The sequence below is a fragment of the Equus przewalskii genome, chromosome 2, assembly GCF_037783145.1.
Source record: "Equus przewalskii isolate Varuska chromosome 2, EquPr2, whole genome shotgun sequence".
Taxonomy (NCBI): domain Eukaryota; kingdom Metazoa; phylum Chordata; class Mammalia; order Perissodactyla; family Equidae; genus Equus; species Equus przewalskii.
Window position 1 is genome coordinate 54835134 of NC_091832.1, and position 25960 is coordinate 54861093.

At 40.5% G+C, this 25960-nt stretch overlaps 1 protein-coding gene across 1 annotated transcript in view; it reads right to left on the bottom strand.

Annotated features, from left to right (window-relative positions):
* Window positions 1-8941: 8941 nt before the first annotated feature.
* The window catches only part of EBF2 (EBF transcription factor 2), a 187192-nt gene continuing 170173 nt past the window's right edge, over window positions 8942-25960 (bottom strand). Inside the window, exons 15-16 of the mRNA XM_008535733.2 lie at window positions 16489-16656; window positions 8942-11768 (exon numbers count right to left, since the gene is read on the bottom strand). Coding sequence (XP_008533955.1) covers window positions 11737-11768; window positions 16489-16656 — 200 coding nt within the window. The 3' untranslated portion in view covers window positions 8942-11736. The remainder of the gene's footprint in view (window positions 11769-16488; window positions 16657-25960) is intronic.

The window sequence follows — 25960 nt, forward strand, 5'->3', positions numbered from 1 at the left end:
CAGCTGCCCACTTTAAACACCACTGGCCCTATGTTCTTTAAAGAGCCTGACCCAGCATCATATGCACATGACTAAACCTTGCCAGGATGAAGAAATTCCTTGTGAAGGTCCTGAGTGCAGGAAACTTGGCTGGGACATGAGAATCAACAGGCAGCGTCACCTGGCTTTTCCACCCACACTTGAGAAAGGACACCACAAAGGGGCACTAGTGTATTTATGTTGTTTTCTTTGTTACAATTGTCGAAGTCCTTGGTTTTTAGAAAACTAGGTTACAGCATGTTGGGGAAAGCATCTTTCCCAGATTTATTCCCACCATCTTTCCATTGCCAACATCATCTTCTATTCGGCAGAAAGAACCCAGTGCTTATCTGAGGGACCTGGAGCATTTGGCCTAAGGCTCTGTGTCTCCTTTGCTCCTTCCCTGCCTCCTCCACCTGCTGCCTCTGCCACGGGCTCCTTCTCCTCTGCCACTCTGATGAATGTCAAGGTGAGGCTCCACGTTCTGCTGTCATTTCCCAGGAATGGATGCCATCAATCATATGTCCTGTGTTCTCACAAAGGAACAGCTGCCTCTTTACTCCCTACATCAAAATATGTCCTACAGGACAGAATCTTGGTGTTACTTCCTATTTCTCTTTGACTGCTTCTACTTGTGCCTAAGGCCTCTGAGAATTTACTTGACTGAACTTTTCTTCAGCATGATACTCAGTTCCATGCTAATACACATTGCTATGCTAGAAAATTCTTTTCTGTTCTTTGTTTTAAGATCAAATACGTACTGTACTGCATATTTGAAAGTTGCTGAGAGAGTGATCTTAAAAGTTCTCGTTACCAAAAAAAAATTTTTTTGTAGCTATGTACGGTGATGGATGTTAACTAGACTTGTGGTGATCATCTCACAATGTGTACAAATATTGAATCATTTCATTGTACACCTGAAACTAATATAACGTTATGTCAATTATACCTCAATTAAAAAGAAAGATCAAATACATACTGTGTTTTCTCTCCATTTTATTTCTTTTCCACTCTCTGACATACCTACTTACAACAACAACAACAACAAAACCATCAAACAATTAAGTAGGAAAGAGAGTGGTAATTAAAATGGAAACTATATGCCATGCAAATCATCACAGGCTCACAAACCTGGAGCCTTTGGCCAGTATGATATGATTCAACATAGAAGAAAATCTAGCCTGATTCATGAGCATTTCCCCAGGCTTCTGGGCGCACCACTTTCTCTACCATCAATATGCCAACCCTGCTAAACCTGAAGAAAAGGCCAGTTTTTAGAAGGCTTGTACTACAAGAAGAGATTTCTTTTTGGTTTCCCTGAAAAGTCAGGGTGAGTTTCCCAGAAGAGCTGGTTTGATTTCTGTTCTCTCCTCTTGCATACTCAGTGAACTCAGAGAAGTGATAGATTCTTGGGCCTCAGCCCACACATGGATAAGGATGGTGGAGACAAGAACCAGTTGCTTTAAGTTCTCAAAAACAAGAAAGGGAAGGCACCAGAGCATCTAGTAGATGACTCTTTTGGCTTATGCCATAGAACTTCTGTTTGTCCTGGATTTTCCAGGATAACTCCAGTTTCAGATATATTTATACTTGTCCAATCATGAGTTCTGATTTTTGGCTAATAAAATATGATCACCTCGGTTATAGGTGAGCCTGTACTATGTGAAGTTATGGTGGTAACTATTTTGTCTTGGATGGCATCAAAGATGACACTGAGTTCTACCAAACTGTACACTAAATGAGTCATATTATTGAGATGATACAGTGCAGTTACCAGGTGGTTCTGCTAATAATTAGAAACAGGTTTTATATTTCATAGAACCAAAGAAAGGAAAACATCACCAGGAAAATGTTACATGTGGGGACAATTATTCAATAGGTCCTTGGCTGGGGTTTGTGGATATGAACATAATTCAGAGGCAAAAATGAAATACTGGAATAAAAAGGGAGATTTCTTTTATTGATGCTGAATTACAGAGCACAGGAATTAGCATTCAGCCAAGTCTCGATTATTCAAGGAATCATGACCCAGTTTGTAGATTACCAAGGCTTTTCCTCCCCTTTCTCATTGCCATGGTCCAGTGCTTCTCAAATTGAAGTAATGAATTTAGAAAAAAATCCTTAAAAGGCCACAGTGTTTCTTAAATTATTTATACTATAAAATTGTATTAAAATTTGCACAGAACTAAAATTTGAGATTAAATTCTTATGCTTTCATGTATGCTTGCTTTAAATAAAATAATTCATAATGTAAAAACATTCAAAATCACAAAATCAGTAAATTAAATATTAACAACATTAATTTACAGTGATGGGTGATGCTGTTTTGCTGAAGCAATGTGGGACAGTGCAATCTTTCCATGTGACCAGAAGCAGATGAGAACCAAGTATTAGAGATCAGTGGTGGAGATCACAACTCCCAACTCCTCCCACAGGACATCACGCTCCCAAACCCCCATCCCTCAAGATTTATGAATCCTAGCTTGAGGACTACTGCTTTTGTACGTGTAGAATTGATTTTCTTTTCCTGTTCCTGTATTCCAAGATCTGCAAAGTCAAGGAGACAACGTGAAACCAAAATGGGTAAGATAACCTTCTTGTTGGTAACAGTTGTCACTGAAGGGCACTTAGGGTGATTTGTAGATTTCAATTAAAGAAACTCTTGCCCTCCTTTCATTGGTTTCTCATTGCCCCGGCTATTAGAGGATTATCTATAATATTGCATCTCTAGAACTGGCTGGAACATGGCAGGCAGACACATGCCTTTTCCAAAGACTCCTGCACTGATTTTCAAATGACTGGAACACATCTATCAGGACTCCCTTATGTTGTAAGTAGATCCACTTGAAGGAGCAGCCAAGGCCTGTATTGTGATGTAAATGGTGATGTTCCACACCCCGCACTTTCATCTTCTAAGTGTTTCACAAACACTGACTAATTAATAATCTTCTTTTCAGTGCTGCCAGGGAGGAATTGTAAGGAAAAAGTGATGGGCCGTCTTCCAGATAAACACATGTTAATTTTTATCCAAGGCTAAGGAGGAAGGAACAGAAATGCATAGAGCTGAACAATTACTGTGTCTACCACTTTCACATTAATTAATTAATTAATTATTCTTTAAATAAACTTTTTTTTTTTTGCTGGGAAAGATTCACCCTGAGCTAACGTCTGCTGCCAATCTTCCTCTTTTTTTTTTCCTCTCCAAAGCCCCAGTGCATGGTTGTATATTCCAGTTGTAAGTCCCTAGTTCTTCTGTATGATCCACTGCCACAGCATGGCAACTGACAGACAGGTGGTGTGGTTCCCTGACTGGGAAGTGAACCCTGGCCACCAAAGTGGTGAGAGTGCCAAACTTTAACCACTAGGCCATCAGGGCTGGCTCTCATTATTTTATCTAAACCTCACAACAATCTTGGCAGGAAAAGAATCTTGGCATAAAGGTCTCTCTATCATTTACAGAGGGGGAAATTGCAGCTCCTAAACATAATTTTCTGATAGTTATACAGTTATAGTAAAGGGTGGAAGTGGGATTTGAAATCAGGTCTGCTAATTTCCAGTACTCACACTCTTTCTTCTCCTCCACAGCGCATAGAATGGAAGTTTAGCATTTTCACTGTATTAGTCATTATAATTTTTATTGTTAACAAGTGTTATTAATATTTAGTGACTATAATATTTCAAATTGATGTAGTCACAATCTTTGTGGCACTTAGAGTTCTATGCAACTATTCTGCTCTTGCTCAGTTCAGAAATAGTAAATATTTGGATTTGATATTAGAAGTCATCCGGGTCTCATTTCTGTCTTGAGAGCAATTTTTCATGGGTTCAAACTCTTGGACTTGCAAAAATCTGGAATTGAAAACAATGCTTGCTTTGTCCTCAAAAGTCAGATTCACGACACACCAGATGTTCTGGTCCACGATAAAAAATTCTCCTTAACTTTTATTGGAAGAAACATAGACTGGTGATTGGGACACATCCTTTACTCTTTTTTATTATCACTTACAAAGAACTGGACTGTGGCTTCTCTTGGGTGTACCACTCCCAAGTACGCAGAGTACTAGAGAACTATTTCCTGGGCATGGGGCCTGTTGTTCTATGCTAATTTCTACTGTTGGTTCAAAGGGTATCCATGGCCAAATAATGTTCCCATTGCTGTTCGCTCTTTTAACCACAAAACAGACTGGAGTGAGCCTTGTGCTCTGACAGCTTGCCTTTTTAGCACCTGAGAAGCAGCTGGGATGGTGTCAGAGGAAGATGTTAACCGACCCCACGGCAGGACCAGGCGCTGTAGTTCTGCTGTCTCACAGATGATGAACTAGAGAATGCTCAGTTTCAGTGCTCATTCCATCCTTGTACTGGCAAGTAGGAGAGCTGGGATGCAAACCTGAGTCTGTGGGACTCCAAAGCCCATACTGAAGCTGGCATTGAATTTACTGAGCCTCTATCACATGTAGGCAGTTTACATATTCATTCTAGCTGGACGATCACTTTTAATAGCAGTTTTGGAAATTATCTGTATCTTATTATTTGTATTTGGCAGAATCCGGTGGAGAAAGTGAAGAATGTAGCCACTGAGCTGGGCCACAGGAGCTGGTCATCAAGGCTAATCTACAAGGTCAAAGGTAAAATGGTGGTAGAATGAAGGAGTTCATGGCACTACACAGCAATCCTTTCTTCTTGAGTGACCATGGTGCAATGCAGAGAAATATGAGGACATCAGATTAAAATGCTATCATAAGATCTTTTCCATCAATTCCTACTCAGAAACACTCAAAAGAAAATAGGGAAACGAGAAACACAGGCACGAATTTCATCTTTGATGAAACAAGGAAAATTGGTTACCCCAAATCACAATTTATGAGGGAGGGATGGCAATGGCAGTGAGAATCACACAGGAATGTGTAGGGACTGAGAAAGGATGCTTCAGCTGCTAATGTCAGACAAAGCTGGTGGGATAAAACGTGACTATCCTAAGATTCAAAATCAACAGTCTGTAATTGAAACAATTGGAATGAACACATAGTCTGATTGTAGACATATCTCTGGACCCCATTTGGCAGAGACATGAAACACAGTAGGCAAGACTGATGGTGAGAGAGTTACCCAAACAAGCCACATGTGTAAGAAGCAGTCAGTCAGTGAGGAAGAGTAGTATGTATTGGGAGCAATTGCACAAATGCTGGTTTATTTTGCCCAAGAAGTAGTAAATGCTGAAAGAAGTGTCTTTTGCACTCTCTCTCTCCCCCTCTCCTCTGGCACACACACACACACACACACACACACACACACACACACACACGTCTGAAATAAGAATTCCTGCTAGCCTGGTACATGGTCCTAGACCTTCCCTTCTCAAACTTCTGGCAAATAGCTGATCCAGGAAAACCTCATCTCAATCAAAGATGAGTATTATCAAAGAGGTATCAAAGTATGATTTACAAATGTATACCATGAGGGAAAAAGAAAAAGAAAACCAATGATAGATGAAGAACACTCACCAGAAAAAAAAGTTTTCATGGAGCTGAAGGTAATTTTGATCAAGCTCATCATCATCATCATCATCATGATCATCATCATCATATAACAAAATAACTTCTCTGTTAAATAGTAGATCAAAGCAGAGATACAATAGCTCAATGAAAATAAGAAACACTATAGAAACCAATGGGATATAAGCTGGCACATCTCATGAAAAAGTGAAAGAGAAAATAAAATCATCTGAGAAATTAAGACCACATTAGAAGGCATAAAAAGGAGGACGAGAGACAGAAAAGGAAGCATACAAGTGCACTAAGAGACAAGAGTGGCTAGAGAGAATGTGATAGCTTTGAATGATGGATACTAGAGATCTAGCATATGCATAACTGGTGTCTCTAGCAAGAAGAACCAAAATGAAGGAACAGAGAATATATTTTAGTATTATAATTAAAGAAAACTTCCAGAAATAAAAGAAGGCTTCAATCTACACATTGAGGGGGAACACTGCATCCCAGGGGAAAAAATTACACAGAACAATCAACACCTAGACAAATTACTGGATTTCAAACACAAAGACTCTTTTAGGCAGGCAGACAAAAATATCAAGGGTGACCAACTGCCAGTTTACATCTCTTTCCCAGGCATAATTATTTATTGTGCCCCCTTTCACTCTGAAAAGTGTCATGACTTAGCAACAAATTATACGATTTCCTTGCTTATATAAGAGGACTAAAAGAGGAGAATGAGAAAGAGAGCCATGACTTCAGACATCATCACAGCAACATTTATTACTAGAAACTAGTGAAAAAAAAACCCCACAAATAAATAAAAACCTCCTATGAAGCCCTCAGAGAAAGTGTAACCCCAGAAATTTTATACCCAACCAAATAGCTGTTCAAATAGAAACAGGGCAATCATTTTTTTGAACCAAAGAGTATAATTCTCCTGAGTTCTTCTTGAATAAGTTGCCGGAAAACAATCTTCAGCTGACCAAGAGAGAAAAGGAGGAACTGTAGCAGTTGTGCCCCAATTTAAAAGCACTGTATCTTTCCATCTCTCACAATATGTTCTTTTATTCCCTACTTCAGTTCATGTTATCACAATATCCAATCATCTAACTAGCAAACTGAGGGTATCCTACTCACGCCATCTCCCTCATTCCTACATCTGATCAGTCAATAAGTCCTGTCAAACTGCAAAGCTTTCTCTCAAATCTTTCCTCTACTTTCCATCTCTATTGTCAATTCTTAGTTTAGGTCTGAGTGTCCCTCGTCTGGACTATTGCAGTAGTCTCCTAATTGCAGGAATACTTTAAAAACATTTATCCACTGGATCGCACAGACCCTAACCAATCAGAATGGATACCAGTCACAGACACTGTAGAGCCCACTGGTCTTATCAGCTGTCTTTGATCCCTTGCCTAATTGGTCTTCTGGCCTCAAATATCCACTTGCTCCAATCCATAATCCACACTGTAGTTATTGTGATTTTTCTACAGCGTGAAGTTGATTGTGTCATTCCTTGGCTTAAGTTCCTTTAATGGTTTTCCATTACCTACAGTGCAGTCCTACAGATGAAGTCTAAATCTGGCAGGGTGGACAAGGTCCTTTAGGACCTAGTCCCTGCCTAATTCTTAAAGTTTCAAATCTCATCACTCTCTCACATTCAGTGCCCTACAACCACTTTGAACTTATTGAAGTTTGGCAAATGCACTGTAAGCTCTTTGAGATTCAAGTGTGCAGTCAACAAGTCAAGTGTTGTATCTGGAATAGGAATGGAATGTACATTCCCCTGAAAGGCCCTGATTCTGGTTCTGGAATTACATCTGAGCATCATGAAAATCCACATGGGATAACTCTCAGCGCCAAGGGGCAAAGCAACCTACCCAACAGGCTACTGGCCTGTGGTCTCTTCTTGCTCACTTCCTCCTATTTTGAGTTTCCTATGTTTATTAGACAACCAGCCCCTTTACATTATAGACACACTTCATCATTTGTTTGATTAGTTGACTGACAAGATAGTCCCTAAGGAATGGATTCTCCAAGTGATGCTATTTCCTATCATTTGTGACAGATCAGCTACCTCTCCCACATGACAAGGCAAAGCTGCCTCTAGGGATCAGAATTCAGTCTGCTCATTCACTCATTTAACATGTATTTGTTGGGCACCTCAGGCACTGAGCTCAGTGCTCCCCATACAGTATTGAGACAGATATGGTCCCTGTCCTTGTGAGCCTTCAGTCTAAACTGGACAACAAATGAATACAAATTACCACAGGGATACAAACAGAGTTCAGATGAGGAGAATGAGTGGGAAACCTGCTTGGTGAGAGGTCAGCAAAGGCCTCTCTGCATAGAAGATACTTAAACTGAGGCCTGCAGAATGAGAGGCGCCAGGAATGTAGAGATCAAGGGGAAGTGCAGTCCAGGCAGAGAGCTAGTCTTCACAGACAAAAGAAAAACCACAACGGCTTTCTCAGATTAGTGCTTAGAACAACATCTCATCCACTTATGCAAGGAACACAGTTTATGTGGTTTGAAAGTACACTTGTACTCCCTCGTAGAGAGAAATGAGATAATCTAGTTATGAGTGTGCCTGTGAATAGTCTTGTTGAAAATCACGTTTAGGATCACATTCTCCCCAACGTGCCTTGTGAATTTCCCTTTATGCATCTTTGCTCCCAATGGCCTTCCCATCTGCAGTGCTCATTACCAACCTCTACTGCAAAATTCCTACCATTCCTTAAAGGCCCAGTCCAGCCGTGCCTCCCCCATGGAACCTTCTCTGACCACTCCGACCCTGTGATTGCCTCTGTGAAAAAACCTCTGTGATTGCCATCTTCTCTGAGCTCCAAAGCCCTTCTTATCTTCCTGTAAGAGCCATTTTCTATTGATTATTTCCTTCCACAGGGCATGTGTCTTGCTGTCTTCTATGATTTAAGAATAGGAATAGGATTTAAGAATAGGCTATATCCAGCGTCCAATTCTTCACCCACTGTCTGACGGGTCAGCTCTAATGTTTGTTCAACATGCAGTTTCAAATTTAAGTAGTCTACCCACCAACTTCAACAATTTCATACAGCCAAAGTCCAGCCTAGGAAGTAGGATCCTCTGAGTTCTTACAAAGAAATTTGACCAGATGGATATATAGATAAATACATACTGAAAAGTGACCTAAAGGAGATTCTCTCCTTGAAGTGAGCACCTCAGAACACTTTCTATGTAAGCAAAAGCTGTAGTAAGATTTCCTCGACCAGAGCTCAGGGACTAGCACTTATGAAAAAATCCCCAAACTTAAGAACAAATCCCAAAGCAATTTTTCTCCACTTGAAAAAAAAAAAGACAAAGTTCCAATCATTTTTACAGTACAAAAATTTTATTTTTTGTTAGGATAATTTAAAGTTTAAAACTGAAGTAGACATATTCATTTTACAAACAAGATATTCTTTCATAAGTAAGACCATTAAAAACAGTAAACAAAAAAGCTGTCTTTACAAAAAGCTCTGTGCATAGCAACTTTATACCGTATATAACTGACAATGCAAAACAATAAAATGAAACTATACAGTTTGAAAATGAGACCTTACTGTACAAAAGGTAGAGAGGATAATGGTTTTTAAACCATGCATATTGAAATGTGCAAAGAAAAACTGGGAAAAAAATACAATGCTATAACAAAAAATGAGATAAATAATGAAGTAAATTGTCCCTTTAAATGAAAAATCTTACACAGCTCCTCTTACAAAGATAGGATAGAATTTGTAGTTACCTATAGAAATACTCGTCTTCCAAGTGGCACAAAAATAACCTGGGACTGGAATGATTCAACAGCAATGACCAAAGAGGACAGAGTAGCTTTGTTTTTAATTTATTAGTACACTAAAAATAATCCTTACACACATTTGTACAATTAAATAGATCTGCTGCTGCCAAGGTTCCAGCTGTATGGTCAAGGATGTCTGGTATTTAGTTACATTTTTCGATGTAAAGCTACCAAGAAATTCTACAAGCATTTTGAAGACAGTACTGCACTCATCTTCATGCAAGAGTAAAATTCACAGATTCTAAAAGCAACGCTACTTAAAAAAACATTTCCTTATGTTGGATTGGCTCAAATCCAGGTCTAAACATGCTTAATTTTGTTCTGCCTTCACTTTTGGGTGGTAATGTTTGTGTTCCACACACTCGTCCCCTCCCATCAGATTTTTCAGCAGGGAACTTTCTCTAGTGTGTTTCCCCTTTTATGATGCTTTCAGCCCTATGAGGGACTGTCAGCAGTAATTATAAGCATGCCAGGTTTCTAAAACCTTGGATTCTCATGTGCATAGAAATATTTGGGGCATATTGGGTAATTCCAGAATAGATTAAAGGCAAATAAGACCGTTGTGTGTTGAATAGTTTTGGGCATATATCAACAGGGCAAACGGAAGGGAGGCAGAATGTATGATGTCATCTAAAATTGGCTCAGATGCACTAAAGATGTTTCTCCATGAGAGCTACACCAATTTCTAATGTTAGAACCCCAACCAGGAACCCCAAACCGAAGTCTCTGTATAGACTTTACTGTGGTGCCAATGAGTTAACAGGGAGAACCCTGACCTGAAAAAAATTACATCCTTATTGGCAATCCAAATAAATCTGGATACACCTCCAGGGTCATACAGGCTTTCAAGACCCAGCCAGTTGCCAGCTCCTGCAAGCTTTCTTCCCCTAAGAGCTAGTCCCAGAACTGCGGCGAGCCCGTTGCAGGCCTAGGTAACTGTGCTGCTTGGAACACAGATGCCCCTAATCTCTGATGCTGCTGAGAATCTGGATTTCCATTTCTTTGAACATCAGGAGAGGGATTTAGGGCTTTTAACATTCATCTTCCACACCCTATCCCATTCTTGCCTGGAAACTGTGTCAAGTTGGATACATAATTTTTTTCAAAAGAGTTTAATGCCATGAAAGGGGAAATCTGCAGAGAGAAGAAAGGATGAGTCCAAGAAACAGAGTCATCTTCAAACCCTGTTTCTGAAGTTCTGTGGGCCTTATATCTCTGTGCTGAACCAGGTAACCAAAGAGGAAGGAGTGCGCGCCTCTGTCAGGGGAGAATTCCAAAGGGGCCACTTGATTGGGAAAGTTACGTGGCTTTGGCTCTTCTTCAAGGTGAGACACGTCTCTCCCTGGGACACAAAGCTGAGGGTGCACTAAAACGTGGGAATGCTCTGCGCTGCTCAGGGAGAACTGAAAGCTAATATAAATTTAAAAAATATATATTCACAAAGAGTGAATACCAAAAGGGCCATGTAGACTATTTAGAAAGCAGACAGAGCTGGGAATGAATTGATGGGCTTGAGCATCTGTGTACGTGCGTGGACTTGAACCTTTGTTTCTGCATGGCATTGTTCTGTAGGAATTTACATAAGGTACATGTTCTTGCACGTGGGTCAATAAAATGATGGAAAAAGAGGGGGATGCGGGATGGGGAATAAGAGTCTAGTAAGTAACTGCAGTAATAATCACACACCTTTTAAACTTGTTACTACATGTTTGCATCATTTTCATTTTACATCAGGAAGAGAAATTCCACTCTTCCAAAAAGGTCTTAATTTCTACCTCTACTTACAATAAGTTACACGTTTATTTATTTAAATAATTGTAAAACATTTAAAAATTTTTCCCTTTTTTTGTTTTTTTGTTTTTGTTTTTTAAAGAGATTAAACTATAAGCAAACACACATACAACAACATTTCATCATTCAATTCAGGTTTTGTTTTAAGAAAGTCTTCCATGCTGGTACCCTGTTTTGTTCAATTTTTTTTCTGCATAAACTAAATTGGTATCTGAAAGGCTTCATAGAAAATAGAAACTTTCAACTTTTTTTCCTACAAAGAAAAACAAATAGTATCCAAAATATTAAGCATGAATTGTTTGCCAATTTTTTTTCTTAAATATTTTACAAACATAGGAAGGTGGTTCTCATAATGTTCATAACAAAGAATTGCATTTCTGCTCTTTGCACTGACTATGTCAATGACATCTTTTGTCCTTGTCCCCAAGAGGGTCAGTTTGTGTAGCCACCATCAGAGCTACACAAGAAACGTGAGACCAGGTAAGACGCAGCTCCTTGCATACCCAAACCTGTCCATCATGTTCATTTGGGGGTACAACTCTCCCCAAAGAGCTTATAGTGCTTTCTTCATCATTGGTCCACAGAGTAAGTAGTTTTGTGCTATAGGAAAGCAGTTCGTCTTCTTTACATCGGGGGCACGACAAGTCCGGTCATGGCTGCAAGGAAGGAGTGACACAGGAATGAGACTCGGAGACTTTTTACATTAAAGTCTATAACCCAGAGAAAGGGGCAGGGGATGCGAGTGACAGAGTCTGCTACAATGCAGGGAGATGGAGCCCTCGGCTGATACGGGAAGCCATGTTCTCCAGGTTGGGTCGGTCTAGCGGGCAGCCTATGAGAGGGACTGAAGCTTCGCTGAATCCCCAAAATACAAACGAATCTTGGGGAAGTTTTGCTCCGGAGGCCAAGAGTTAGGTTTTGTCTTGTTTGATATTAGTGGGTTGTATTCAATACATAATAGACATAAACATGTAAACTAAACGGTAATATATGTGTGATATATTTTTCATTATTAGACTAAAATAATTTCTAGATTATACAGTTCCAAATCACTTAGTTGGAGAAGGAAAGAAAGCTCCAGGTGCCGAGCCTACCGCGTTACTTAGTAGGCATTGTCTATAACAAATGAGACTGCTATCTGTCCCAGGTTTCCATCCATTCTAGCTGAAATTTGATACACTTGTTTTCTTCTGACCAGCTCATTTTCTTTTGGTGCTCACTGCTGCTAGGTGATGCTCACTCACTAATGAACGCTGATCCATTGGAAGGGAAGACCTAATTCAGTTCCTAATTTGAGAGTCACCCCAATGTCCACTCTTCAAGCGCAGCATCCAGCATCTCCTTCATCTAGTCAAAAGGATAGGGACAATGCCTGTCTGGGTGGCATCAGATCCAAGGCTTCCCCTTGATATGGGAAATAAAGCAGCATCAGCATATTGTGGAAAAATCACACAGCAGAATGCACGCCTCTAGCCTTGGCATTCAGGTGATGAACCCAGAGAACTTTCAGATTCTCGGAAACTGGGAGAATAGTTTCTTTGCATCAAAACTTCAAACCATGTTGAGAATTTGTTCCTTTGAGTTTTGTTGTCTATATCTCATCTAGGGCTTAGTAAATATCATAGAAGCATTTTGCTGAGTGGGACTTACTAAGCTTATAAGCAAATGGACAAAATTCTTTCTGCTTCCCCAGCACACCTCTCTCTGTCTCTCTTTCTCCCCCCGACTCCCACCCCCGATTCCCCTTCCCCTCCATGACAGCTAGTCTTCTTGGGCAAAATTGACAGCCCTCTCTTTCCCTGCCCATATAGCCTTTATTGAATGTTTGTGAGATCTGGATTAAGGTCTTACACAGCTAGCAAAACCTTAATTATTTTTGCCTGTATTCCCATATATTGAATCGATGTAACTTTTCAATAAAGGCAGTTCAATTCTGGACACTCCCTGATGATTTGGAGATCTAGCAACCCTGGTAATTATTCCAGAGTGTAGGAGGTTTTTTATTTTATTTTTCTTCCTAGAGGGAGCTGGAAAATGAATCAGGCACATAGTGCATAATATGATCTTGACAATCTATACTCATCCACTGTAAATGCCTGATAAATGAGGTAGGAGGTGGGACAATGAATGCTGCACATGAACTCTCTGGAAGTAGGAGTCTGGCTCATATCTTCAACTTTGACTTGTCTGTTACACTTGAAACTCCTCAGCCCCTTCCTTCTTCTGGGTTCTCAGAGAGTTACCTAAGGAGCTTACTAAAAGGGCAGAGCCACTCAAAGAACAAGATCCACCGCATGCTGGAAGAACAACAGATCTCACATATTTTCCTTCTTCCGAGTCTCATATTGGGCACTGGGCGGGCTGGATCTCTGCTCCGTTGTGACCCTGACTTGTTGTTTGTAGAAACCATAGCCAACAGACAGAAAGCAGAAGTTATTTGGAGAAAAAGTAAGCATTTTCACTGGGGGAAAGGGAAAATGCCTAAGTGCACTTTGTCCAATTTCTTTTTACCTTTGGCATTTCATGGGAAAGCAATCACGCCCCCTTGTGCCAGGTGGCAAGTAGGTATGGGTGAAGGGGGAAGAGAGGAATTGCACTATTCTTGTCCCTGAAGAGACAGCAGGCTGTCAGAGCAGAGGCTCTGGAGTCAAAATGTCTGAGTTCAAGTCATTAGTCCCTCGCTGTGTGGCTTTGGGCAAGCTACGTAACTAATAATGGTGGTGACAGTGTGACCTTCCCCTTTGGGTCACACGTGAGGCTTCAACAAGAGAATTCATGTAAAGCACTTGGCTCAGCGTCTTGCCCGTGGTGCTCAATAGGGTTAGCTAGTCTTAGAGAGAGTTGGTTGCACATGCCCTCTGCAGACAGTTAAGACCATTTCACCTTACAAGTTGAGAGAAAAACTTGTCCATCAGCCTGTGATCACCCAAGCACCTCACCCCACATTGTCACTCCCCCCACTGTTTGTTTCTAAAGAGATGGAGCTTCCTGCTAATCAGTCCCTGCAATCCCAGGATTCCTTCATTCAGAGACTGTGGGTAGCACATTCAGTGTCAGCTTGGTTTCCTCCCTCTCTGCATCAACGGGACACTTCATAAAGTTGGGCCTTGAGCTTCTATTCACCTGGTCCAAAATGGCGAAGAGTGCAAGTCAAGGCCTCTGGAAGGCATCCTTTGTCAACTCCAGCCTTCTCTCTGCCGGGCTTTTTACCTCCCCCAGTTCTTCACGCAAATTGCCTCGCTACAGCCTTGGAGAGAGCCATTGTTTCCTATTTATCAGACTAGGAAACTGAGGCTCTCAGATGGTAGTGACTTGAACAGGTTCACACAGCCTGGAAGGAGCTGAGCTAGAACTCCAGCACACGTCTGGTGAAGCCAAGTCTAGTGTTCTCCCAATGGTGGATACTCTGAGGTTCTCATCAGAATTCTTTTATTTCTCCACACATTACCTTACATTTTAATAGTTCCTTGTAATTTTTTGAAGTCTACAATTAGGGGCCAGTCTGGTGGCACAGCGGTTAAGTGTGCACATTCTACTTTGGCAGCCCAGGGATTGCCAGTTCGGGTCCCGGGTGCCGACATGGCACTGCTTGGCAAGCCATGCTATGGTAGGTGTCCCACATATAAAGTGGAGGAAGATGGGCACAGATGTTAGCTCAGGGCCAGTCTTCCTCAGCAAAAAGAGGAGGATTGGCAGCAGTTGGCTCAGGGCTAATCTTCCTCAAAAAAAAAAAAAAATACAATCCTAATTTAAGTGCTCCTCTTCTCCTTTCCTCCACTTCCTTCTTAAAGTTCAAATGGCCAGGGAAATTTGGAAGGAATTGTGGGATCCAAAAGAAGCTGGAGACTTCACAGTGATTCTATAGAAATGAAACTAGAGCCCAGCCTGTGTCTTCATGCAACCAACTAAACCATCACTCGGACAGACACATCAAGAATGTGCAGCTCAGCCACTCTCTCAGCCTCAGTCGTGGGGAAGGGGAGGCTACAGTAAATATTCAGCAATTGTTTTCATTTCCCAGTCTGGAGATGAAGCCATCATGGAAAGAGTTCTGAGCGTATCCCCTAATGATGGATGGAAACCACTGGTCTTTGATGAGAGATGGGGCAGGTGGAGACACTTAGCCACAGGCTGAGCCTGTTTCTCTATGGATCAGACATCTGGATGAAAACCAAGAAAAAAAAATCTCGCTCAAATATACAGATGTTTCCAACTACTCACATGTTGGGTGGCATGTAGACCCAGCTGCTTTGTCTAGTTAGAAGTAAAAGAATTGTCAGGGACTCTTCTGAGTTCTGGGTTTCAACTCATTTCACAGTTTCTCTGTCAAGACACTTGACTTCAAGGGGTCACCCTTGTCTCTAATGATAGGATGGGACAGGAACATAACGAACCTCCCAGAGCTCTGCTCAGCCACAACTGGTAAATGAACCCTCACAGGTGTCCCCAGAGGATAGGAACCCATGCACAGTCATAAAACCACTTGGCAGATGTCGTCCCAGGGACAGCCAGCTCATCCAAGGCTCTGCTGACCTCAGAGGCTTTGGAACCACAAGGGGTTAACTCAACCTCTGCCCTTTTGGGTTTCATTCAACATTGCTTGTCATGAATGTTTTTATATCAAGATGCCACGAGCAGCCTAAAAATAATGTGGGGCATCAGGATCCACAGCGTTCAGCAGTTTCCAATCTGCTCTTTTGCCATCAGCTGCCTCCCACTCACATGAGATGATTAGATTCTCATGTACTCATCACGTTTGTGTTACGTCATGTCATATTATATTTTAGGATACTGCTCAAAAGTGAGTTTGACAGGTGATATTAATTTTTGTTCTTAGGCACAGTATGTCTTTTTAGATTTCTTCCCTGCCCCACCCCTGATCAGGCACCTGCTATCAATTTGACTAGCATGTAACCAGAATTCTCAGAACTTGCTGGTTGCTCCTGATGGACCCTATCCACTTATGCCAGGGGAATGTGTGTGCACTGCAGATGGCAAGCCAGTTAGGTAAGCAATAATCGCCATGTGGCATCTGATGTGGTGGCTGGGCACTGGGAAATAGTGACATGGTCTTGTAGAAAGTAATGGTCTGGGGAGTCTGGACACTCCTGGAGGGTATGTATGGCTCCACCATAGTTAATTCTGTGACCTTGCAGAGTTGACCAACTTCTCTGTTTCCCCTCATTTTGCTCTTGGATGGAGTACTAGCCCAGCGATACAAGCCATTTGTGCCCCATGATGAAAACACCAAAGCATGTACACAAAGTTGTAGGTAAATGGCTAGAGATACACAATGATGCTGTGTGCTTTGCTCTTACTTTGCTGGCTCTCTGGCACTTGTATCATGCTTACTCCCAAAGTGGTACCTTCACTTACCTCTGAATCCATTTCCGTTGCCACTGGAGCAGGCAGGCGAAGGGGAGCCTTGGGGCCTGATGACAGGGGCAAAGGCACTCTTCTGTTTGACAGCAGGAAAAACCGAAGAGGAAAATGGGAGGATGGAGGATGTGCTGGAAGATCCAACAGTGGGACTCGATGACATGACTAGAAAGCAAATATACAATCCTCTTTTAGAAAGGGACATATCTAGAGTTAAGTTATTTCTTCAGTACATACAACCTGTACTCATTTATTGAGAAATTGCAAATTTGTTCCAGGCATTGTTCCAGATTCTAGGGATTAAAAAAAAGTCAACGTGACAACATCCCTGCCCTGTCCAGTGGGAGGAATAGACAAATGAAACAACCAACAGTAATAATCCTATTGGAGGAATGTACACAATGCTAAGGAGACCCAGCAGGCAGAAGCTTCTTCTGCCTGGGACACCAGGATGGCATCAGCAGGAGGTGACATTGTGATAGGTCTTAATTCTTGAGAAGAACCTTGACAAGAGAAGACTAAGACCAACATCTGAAAAATCATCGTCTACTCAAGAACAGAAACCTCTTCTTCACCCTAAAAAGAAGTCCTGTGTGGGAGTTATGTGCTTCTCCAGCAAGTCTTAGGGCTCTAGGGGTTTGATCTATAGGGTTAACATCTTCTCTGAGAGTGCCATCTCTATGGGCCACTTCCTTATTACATGTAAAAGTTTATTAACATTTAAGAGATTACCTCCCTGTCCCTCTATTTTCAGAGCTCCTGGGAAATAAAGCTGCAAGTCAGCCTCCTCTGATGTAATGTGTAGAAAAAGGACCAATATTAACAATATTAACATTAAAGTTACTTGAAGCCAAAAGCTAAGTGATACAGTTTCCAAGAAAAATAAAGGCAATTTACACAATGAAGTGCCCCACCTCTTAATGTCAGATACTTCTCCAAGTGACATCATACAAGGAGATAATTTTATCTTCTATGTTCAGCTTGCTCAAGAAAAGGGTAAACTAGAGTTCACAAGGGGGTAAAATTGTTAGAGATAGCATGTTATAGTAAAAGGTCAATTTTCAGGGACTCATTTTAGCATATTCTCGAGAGACCTGAACTGTTCAAGTAAAAGAATTGCTGGAGAGATTCAATGGAATCCCAATCAGAATCCCAATGACATTATTCACAGAAATGGAACAAATAGTGCTAAAATTTCTATGGTACAACAAAAAAGCCTGAATAGCCAAAGCAATCCTGAGAAAAAAGAACGAAGCTCGAGGCATCGCAATCTCTGACTTCAAAATATACTACAAATCTATAGTAATCAAAACAGCATGGTACTAACAGGAAAACAGATACACAGATCAATGGAACAGAACTGAGAGCCCAAAAATAAAACTACCCATCTATGGACAGCTAATCTTTGACAAAGGAGCCAAGAACATACAATGGAGAAAGGAAAGCCTCTTCAATAAGTGGTTTTGGGAAAACTGAACAGCCACATATAAAAGAATGAAAGTAGACCATTATCTTACACAATGCACAAAAATTAACTCAAAATGGATTAAAGACTTCAATGTAAGACCTGAAACCACAAAACTCCTAGAAGAAAATATAAGCAGTACACTCTGTGACATTAGTCTTAGCAGTATCTTTTCAAATACTCACATCTACTCAGGCAAGGGAAACAAAAGAAAAAAATAAATAAGTGAGACCATATCAGACTGAAAACCTTCTCCAAAGCAAAGGAAACCATCAACAAAACAAAAAGACAACCCACCAACCAGGAGAAAATATTTGCAAATCATATATCTGACAAGGGGTTAATTTCCAAAATCTATAAAGAACTCACACAACTCAACAACAAAAAAACAAACAATCTGATCAACAAGTGGTCAGAGGTTCTGAACAGATATTTCCCCAAAGAAGATATACAGACGGCCTAGAGGCACATGAAAAGATGTTCAACATCAGTAATTATTAGGAAAATGCAAATCAAAACCACAATGAGCTATCACCTTACACCTGTCAGAATGCCTATACATAACAAGACAAGAAATAACAAATGTTGGCGAGGATGTGGAGAAAAGGGAACACTTGCACACTGGTGGTGGGAAGGCAAACTGGTACAGACACTATGGAAAACAGTATGGAGATTTCTCAAAAAATTAAAAATAGAAATACCATATGATCCAGCTATCCCACTACTGGATATTTGTCCAAAGAACATGAAAGCAACAATTCAAAGAGATTGATGCACCCCTGTGTTCACTGCAGTATTATTCACAACAGCCAAGATGTGGAGGCAACCCAAGTGCCCGTCAATGGATAAATGGATGAAAAAGAACTGGTATATACAATGGAATACTACTCAGCCATAAAACAAGACAAAATTGTGCGATTTGCAACAACATGGATGGACCTTGAGGGTATTATGCTAAGCCAAACTGCCAGACAGAGAAAGACAAACACTGTCTGATTTCACTCATATGTGGAAGATAAACAAACATATGGGCAAGGAGAAGAGATTAGTGGTTACCAGAGGGGAAGGAGGTGGCGGGGGAGGGTGAAAAGGGTAAAGGGGCACACAGGTATGGTGACAGATAAAAACTAGGTTATTGGTGATGAACACGATGCAGTCTATACAGAAACTGATATATATAATAATGTACACCTGAAATCTACACAATGTTATTAGCCAATATGACCTCAATAAAATAATTTTTAAAAAAATAAAGAATTGCTGAGACCTAACGGCAAAGCACATGATAAAGCCCAGGAGTGCTAAATCCTGCTTCGTACCTTCAGTGGCCCAGCTACTCCTCAAAGTAAATTTGAAAGTGAGGACACAAGGGTGACTTACGGTTCAAAGACCAAGTATAGAATGAATTGAAGGTCAAACATTCTGAGGTCTTGTTGAAGGCTCCTTCCCTGTTTTTCCCCTCGCCCTAGAAAGACACACTTTGGGCTCTGTTCAGGCAATTGTGGATATAAAGCAATCATACAGCAGACCTCCAAAGGGATGACTTTTACAGCCAAACTACAAACCAAAGGCTTCAAAGAGAGAGCCTTATCTAAATACTACTCATCCTTAGGTAGTCTGGATTTAAAGAGCCGTTGATAAGGAAGCACGTGAGTACATCTCAGTCTTCCCTCAAGTAATATTAATCAAAGAAAAAACTCGAAAGAGGATAAAGTCCTGGAAGAATCTCGTGCAATATTTGAAGATATGAATGAAGAAGAAATTGGACTAACTCACTATTATTATAGGATAGGAAACAGGGTTCAGCACTGGGAATGGATCTTATTCACAGTTCTAAGCAGTCTCCTCTTCTAGCCTTGGTTTTAGCATCAAGGAAATGTGTGTTGGGGGGACTATCTCCCCTTTCTGTAAGGCAGAGAATTGAGGCCAAAGAAAGGCTGAGACTCAGGAGGCCCTGATTCTGAGCACAGTCCCTTCTCTACCATACTATGTGATCTGTGCTGTCAGCAGAATGGCGCCGGGGTTCCTATGTCTGCAGCAGCGGAATCTCCCTCGTACGCCGTGATAGAGGAAGGTTTCTAATGTGAATTAGGTACACTCGATTCCATTCACATCGAGCATTTTACAAATATTTACTCACTTTTACAAAATTCCAAAAAATTTAAAACATCTACTCACTTTTACAAATATTTCTTTTCTAATAACAGATTCCAACTAAAGGGGCTCATTAGATCAAACGTGGTGGCCTCTCAGTGGAAGAGGAGTCACCTCAAGCTTTACTCAGTGATATAAACTATCATTGCTGTGTTAGATAAGCACAGAGCTACAACATGTCCATTTAAAATATTTTTTACAAAATTTTTGTAAAATGCCAAGTTACATCCAAATTAAAATTTAATGCAATTATAACGAAAATCCTAAAAGGAATTTTAATTTGTGTATGTCAACAAACACAATTTCTGTGTTTATTTAAAAAAACAACAAAACTGTAAGAGCCAGAAAGTTTTGTTAAGAAATTTTTTTAAGTAATAAGGAGGCATCTTAACAGTTATTAAAACTGAAGAAAAATCTACATCAATGAAATCAGTGCTATCTTAGCATAGAAATAGGCAGATAAATCCTTGGAGAAAATAGAGTCCAGAAACAGACCTGGGTATATATGAGAATTAAAACTTAATAAAGGTGACATTTCAAATTAGTAGGGAAATAAATGCATGGGAACAATACACTCACTATTTGGAGACTAAATTTAGAGTTCTTCCTCATGCTAAACACTAAATCTAAGTGGATTAAAGAGTTATTTGTAAAAACAAAATTATAAAGGTGCTAGTAGAAAAATTAAGAAGGTTATATAATTTACACAATCCTTTCAACCCTAAAACCTAAGCAGAATGTCACAAGATCAATTTGCCACATGACAAAAACTTCTGTAACACACACAGAAAAAGCAAACCACAAATTAGGAAAAATACGTGTGATAATTACCTAGAGATGTTCATATCCTCAATAGCTAATAAGTTTTCATAAATTAATTAGAAAAAGAAAAACCTCCCAATAGAAATATGCACAAAGGACACGGCAAGGAAAGTCGCAGAAGGAGAAACGAAAATGACCCAAAGACCTTCATAGACCTATCAATGTTCCAACCGATTAGTAAAGTGCAAATTAAAACAGTAATGAGATGGTATTTCCCACTTACCAAATTGATAAAGATTAAGGAAAAATGAACAGGGCAGGAAACAGAGAGCCTTCCTTTTCTAGGGGATTGTTAACTTGTCTGGAGGGACTTTGGCAATAGGTATCAAAGGACTTGAAAATGTGCATATTTTTAACCCAGTAATTTAATTTTTAGAAATTAATCCCAAGGAGATAATCATAAATGTGCAAGAAAAAAAAATCCAAGGGCATTTTTATAATTGTGAAAAACTGGGAAATAACTGATTGACCAGCAATAGGGTAAACTATAGTAAGTCCATAAAATGGAACATCATGCAAACATTAAAACTAATACTGGAGAATATATTCAATGACATGGAAAGATGTGCCTCCTTAGATGAATAAAGCAGATCACGGAATAACACATACATCAAATCCAATTTTTTTTTTAATTTTTTCTGAGATCCACCCTGAGCTAACATCTGTTGCTAATCTTCCTCTTTTTTTGCTTGAGGAAGATTGTCGCTGAGCTAACATCTGTGCCAGTCTTCCTCTATTTTCTGTGGGATGCTGCCAGAGCATGGCTTGACGAGTGCTGCTAGGTCCGTGCCAGGATCTGAACCTGTGAACCTTCGGCCGACAAAGCAAAGTGTGTGAACTTAACCACTACGGACCCAGGCGGATGTCATATACATCCAAACTTTTAACAATGTTACCTCTGGCTGATGGGGAATATTCTTAAATTTATCCCTTTTACTTGTCTATATTTTCAAAATTTTCTACAATGAACTTGTATTCCTTTTGATGTAACAGAAACCAGCCAAAGTTGTTAAAATAAACAGAAAATTTCTATTTCTTGGGTAAAAAATAATATGATCCCTAGCAATAAGCATAATAGCTTTCCTGGGTGTTAATATTCCTCTTCACTTTAGGGCTTTCTTCCTGCCTGTAAACAAGGTTGTCTGTTAACCTTTCTGTTACAAAAAAGCAAAGACTAAGAAATTCTTAAATTCCTGGGAAAAGTTTGTTGATTGTAGTTGATTTTGCAAAGCAAACGTCACTCCTAATATCTCTTCTTCATTCTTAGGACACAGGTCTGCAGCGTAGACAGATTTTAGGAGCCTAGCTTCAGAGCTGTGACTTAGGTAGTTTTGCCACTTTTCTTCTACTCTCTTTCACTGATCTCAGGGCAGAACCCCAATAGCTGTGCATCAGCACAGACGCTGCAATTTCCAGAATCCATCTAGCCATGATTGTAAGGCTATACTGTAAAAGTCAACAACGGTTATCTCTGCTCAGAAATAAAGTGTGTCCGCGTGTGGTGATGGCTTCTAATTAGTCTTTGGGCGGCGAACGTGATGTAATCTACACAGAATTTGAAATATATTACAATGTACATCTGAAAGTTACATAACGTTACAATCCAATGTTACTGCAACAAAAAAATTTAAAAAGGGAATAAAGAAATAACGAGTCATTTTTTTTTCTTTTTTACATACGCATGCTTTTCAACTTGTCTATAATGAGAATGTTACTATGTAATAGGATTTTTTTTTCTTTTCTGAAGAAAAAAATCAATAGAAATATATCAAAATGTTGGTTTTTTAGTGGGAGTGGGCTTTCTTTTTAAAACTATTCTCATATGTTCTAAATTCTCTATTATAATCATTTAATACTCCACAATAGAAAATGCCTTGATATTTCTTTTTGAAAGTCTAGAAATATTGAGGGTCTACTCTAAGACTGTGAAAGTGACGTAGGAATCGCTGAGGACCCGGTGGATTCCCATCTGTGTGGATTGTGTTCCAAATCTTGCATTGGCTTGGTGGCTATTCGGCTTTGGGAGCAGTGGTTCCACGGGTGTTGCAGGCTTCTTGAGTAGACCATCTTTGGGGACACCGGAGTGCACCATTTTAGGAAAGTTGATGATACATACTTGCAATTGAGAATTTCTCTGGACATCTCTCTCTATGGAGAGAGGCCAAAGTCAAGGCAAGCACGTCTGGCCCAGAAATCTCTGTGAGCATGGGGAGTTAAGGAAAAACTACTTTTCTTCTTCTAAGGATTGACTGGCTTGCACAGTCCCAGCTGGAACTCGCCGGGCACACATCCTCCTTTGCATCGAGCCATTGCATTTGTTGGCGCTCAGGGGTCTGTCAGCATTTCATTATAACCCCCTATTGTCAGGGGTTTAGAATTCAGCCATAAAAACTTGCACTGAGCTGGAACTTGGCACACACTGCTACCGCCAGGAAGTGAAGTTTGTATGTGAAATTGAAAAAACATCTGTTTGGCCATTTTTGAAGTGGTGCGAGAGCAAAAGCAGTAAAGATGCAGGTTTTTGATACTCTGTGTTGGCCATAATGCAAGTCAACTTGACCGAGAGGCTTGGCTTTATTTCTTTTTAATGTCTCTGGCAAGTGATTGCTCCATGGCATGGCCTGGCCACATCAGACTAGTTTAAAAAATAAAATGAAAAATCATAGAATGGTGTTTTCAGACACAAGCAACTGAATTGATGAAATGGTTTCTCCTGGGCTTTCTTTGTATTTCTCAGAGAAGTTAAGACTTAGCTGGTTAGAAATACGGTCAGATGCTACTGTAATGAACTCCTTGGGGTAGTCAGTATTTTTGCAGTTGTCGTTAGTGCCGTCAGGTAGACTCCTGGTGGGACCCTGTGCGCAGCAGCGCGGAACCCTGCCCGGTCTTTCTGCGCCATCCTCTCACCTTCCAGACCTATATCAGACAATGCTCTGCTGTTATTCACAGGGTTTTGATGGCCAATAGTTTGGAAGTGGGCGGCTAGGTCCTTCTTCCTAGTCTGTCTTATTCTGGAAGCTCCACTGACACCTCTCCACCACGGGTGACCCTGCTGGTTTTGAAATACCAGTGGCATAGCTTTCAGCATTACAGCAACTCGCAACCACCATAGTATGACAACCGATAGTCGGGTGGTGACAGGTGGTGTGGTTCCCTGACTGGGAAACGGTCTCAGGCTGCAGCAGTGAGACCACCGAATCTTGACCACTAGACTTCCAGGGCTGGCTGTTTTTGCAGTAGGGGATTTTATTGTAATAAACGCACTGTTTGGAATCCCATTCCCAGTCTGTAACTCCTTCAGAACCTCCTTCAGAAAATGAAGGCGCGAGGGATCACACTGACCCAGCAGGACCAAGGAGGAGGCTCTGTGCTGTGCTGCTTTGTCCCGCTGGGCAGGGCGCCTTCCTCTTTCTGTTGTGTGTGCTGTCTTGTTTGAATGGGTGATTTCAAGATTGGGGGTGTTAGTATTTTTCCTGTGGCAGTGGGATTGAGTGATCAAGAGAGGAGATTGGAAGGAAGTTGCCATTGGTTGCAGTGGGAAGGGTCCCTCCCTACCAAATGAATTATCTGGTAGGAAACATCAAGCAGCTAACACCCAATGGGCATTTTCATTCATCTATTCTTTCTCTCTCTCTCTCCCTCTCCACCCCGCCCACCCCTCTCTGTCTTTTTTGTTCTTTCTCTCTTTCCTCCATCACCACACTACACACTGTACTATTATATTGACTATTTTTGATCTACAAAAATGACAATTTCATATGGTTCAACCGAATACACACATTTTATTACAGATGCATGACTGAACATATGGAATTGCCATTTTTAGAAATCAAAAAGAGGTAATTTCATATGGTTCAGCCTATTAATGTATTATAAATATATTAAATATTTCTTATATTATTGAATAATTTTAAAACATGGTATTTTGAGTCTGCTGACATGTATTCTAGTCCCATTTTTACTATTTACTGGCCATGAATCCTTGAGTAAGTTATTTAATAACCCTTCATGTCTTAGAAGGGAAAATGATAGTAATAATAATTATTATTATTATATCCACGTCATAAGATGGTTGTGAGAATCTGACTAGACTCTATATGTGAACATGCTTTTTAGGCTGTAAAGTGGAATTCAACTGTGAATTATTTATTGTTGTCACCATCATTCTGTGACATTATTTACACAATGGCTCTCTTGCTGGGGCTGTTGAAGATGTGGTCCTTTCTGCATACAAGGTACCCTCTCCACAAGCATGCATGGGAGAAACCTCTTCAAGGTCTCAGCAACAGAAAAATCAGGTTTCTCCTGAGCTACTAAAAAATAATAATGATAATAATGTGTAGATGTAAAATCTTATATAACAAATAGTGTTTCTCCCTTTGCTTTCCCATCTTGTTTGCCTCTGAACCAATTAATGGCTCCCTTGAATAGACTGAATGGCATTTATACTAGCCCTTGGATTCATCTAATTTTCTGATCCATATTTTTTTCTTTCATCTTAGTTTCTTATACTTTCATACTACCCATCCGAGTATTAATATTCCCCCAAACATTTTTGCGACAAGATAAGGTTAGAACAAGTAAAGAAACAAATAGTTCAAGAAAGCAACAGCTTGTTTTCCGAGATCACTCTGATCTAATTGATCTGGGCCATCTGACAAGACACAACACAGAACTCATGTCTTTGCAGCAACAAGATTTTAGTTGTACCAGAAGAACCAATCTCTACTACCTCTGCTACTTGCTATCTATGTCCTCATCACACTAAGTAAAGTGTGAGTGTGACAAATCGAACAGATAACCCAGAAATAAGTCATAGGTGCATGTCCCCAGGAAACCACAGGCCGGGAGAGTGAGAGAGGCAGCCTCCAGGCCTTGGCAGGTCACTTCCCGAGCTGTAGTGGAAATGGCTGTGGGTCCTCCTTGACTCGCCCTTGTTCCTGGCAGGAGGGAACCACTCTGGGTACACAGAGGGCCTGCTGCAGAGCCTTGCAACAAGATTCAGCATTTCAAGAACACTCCACTCAA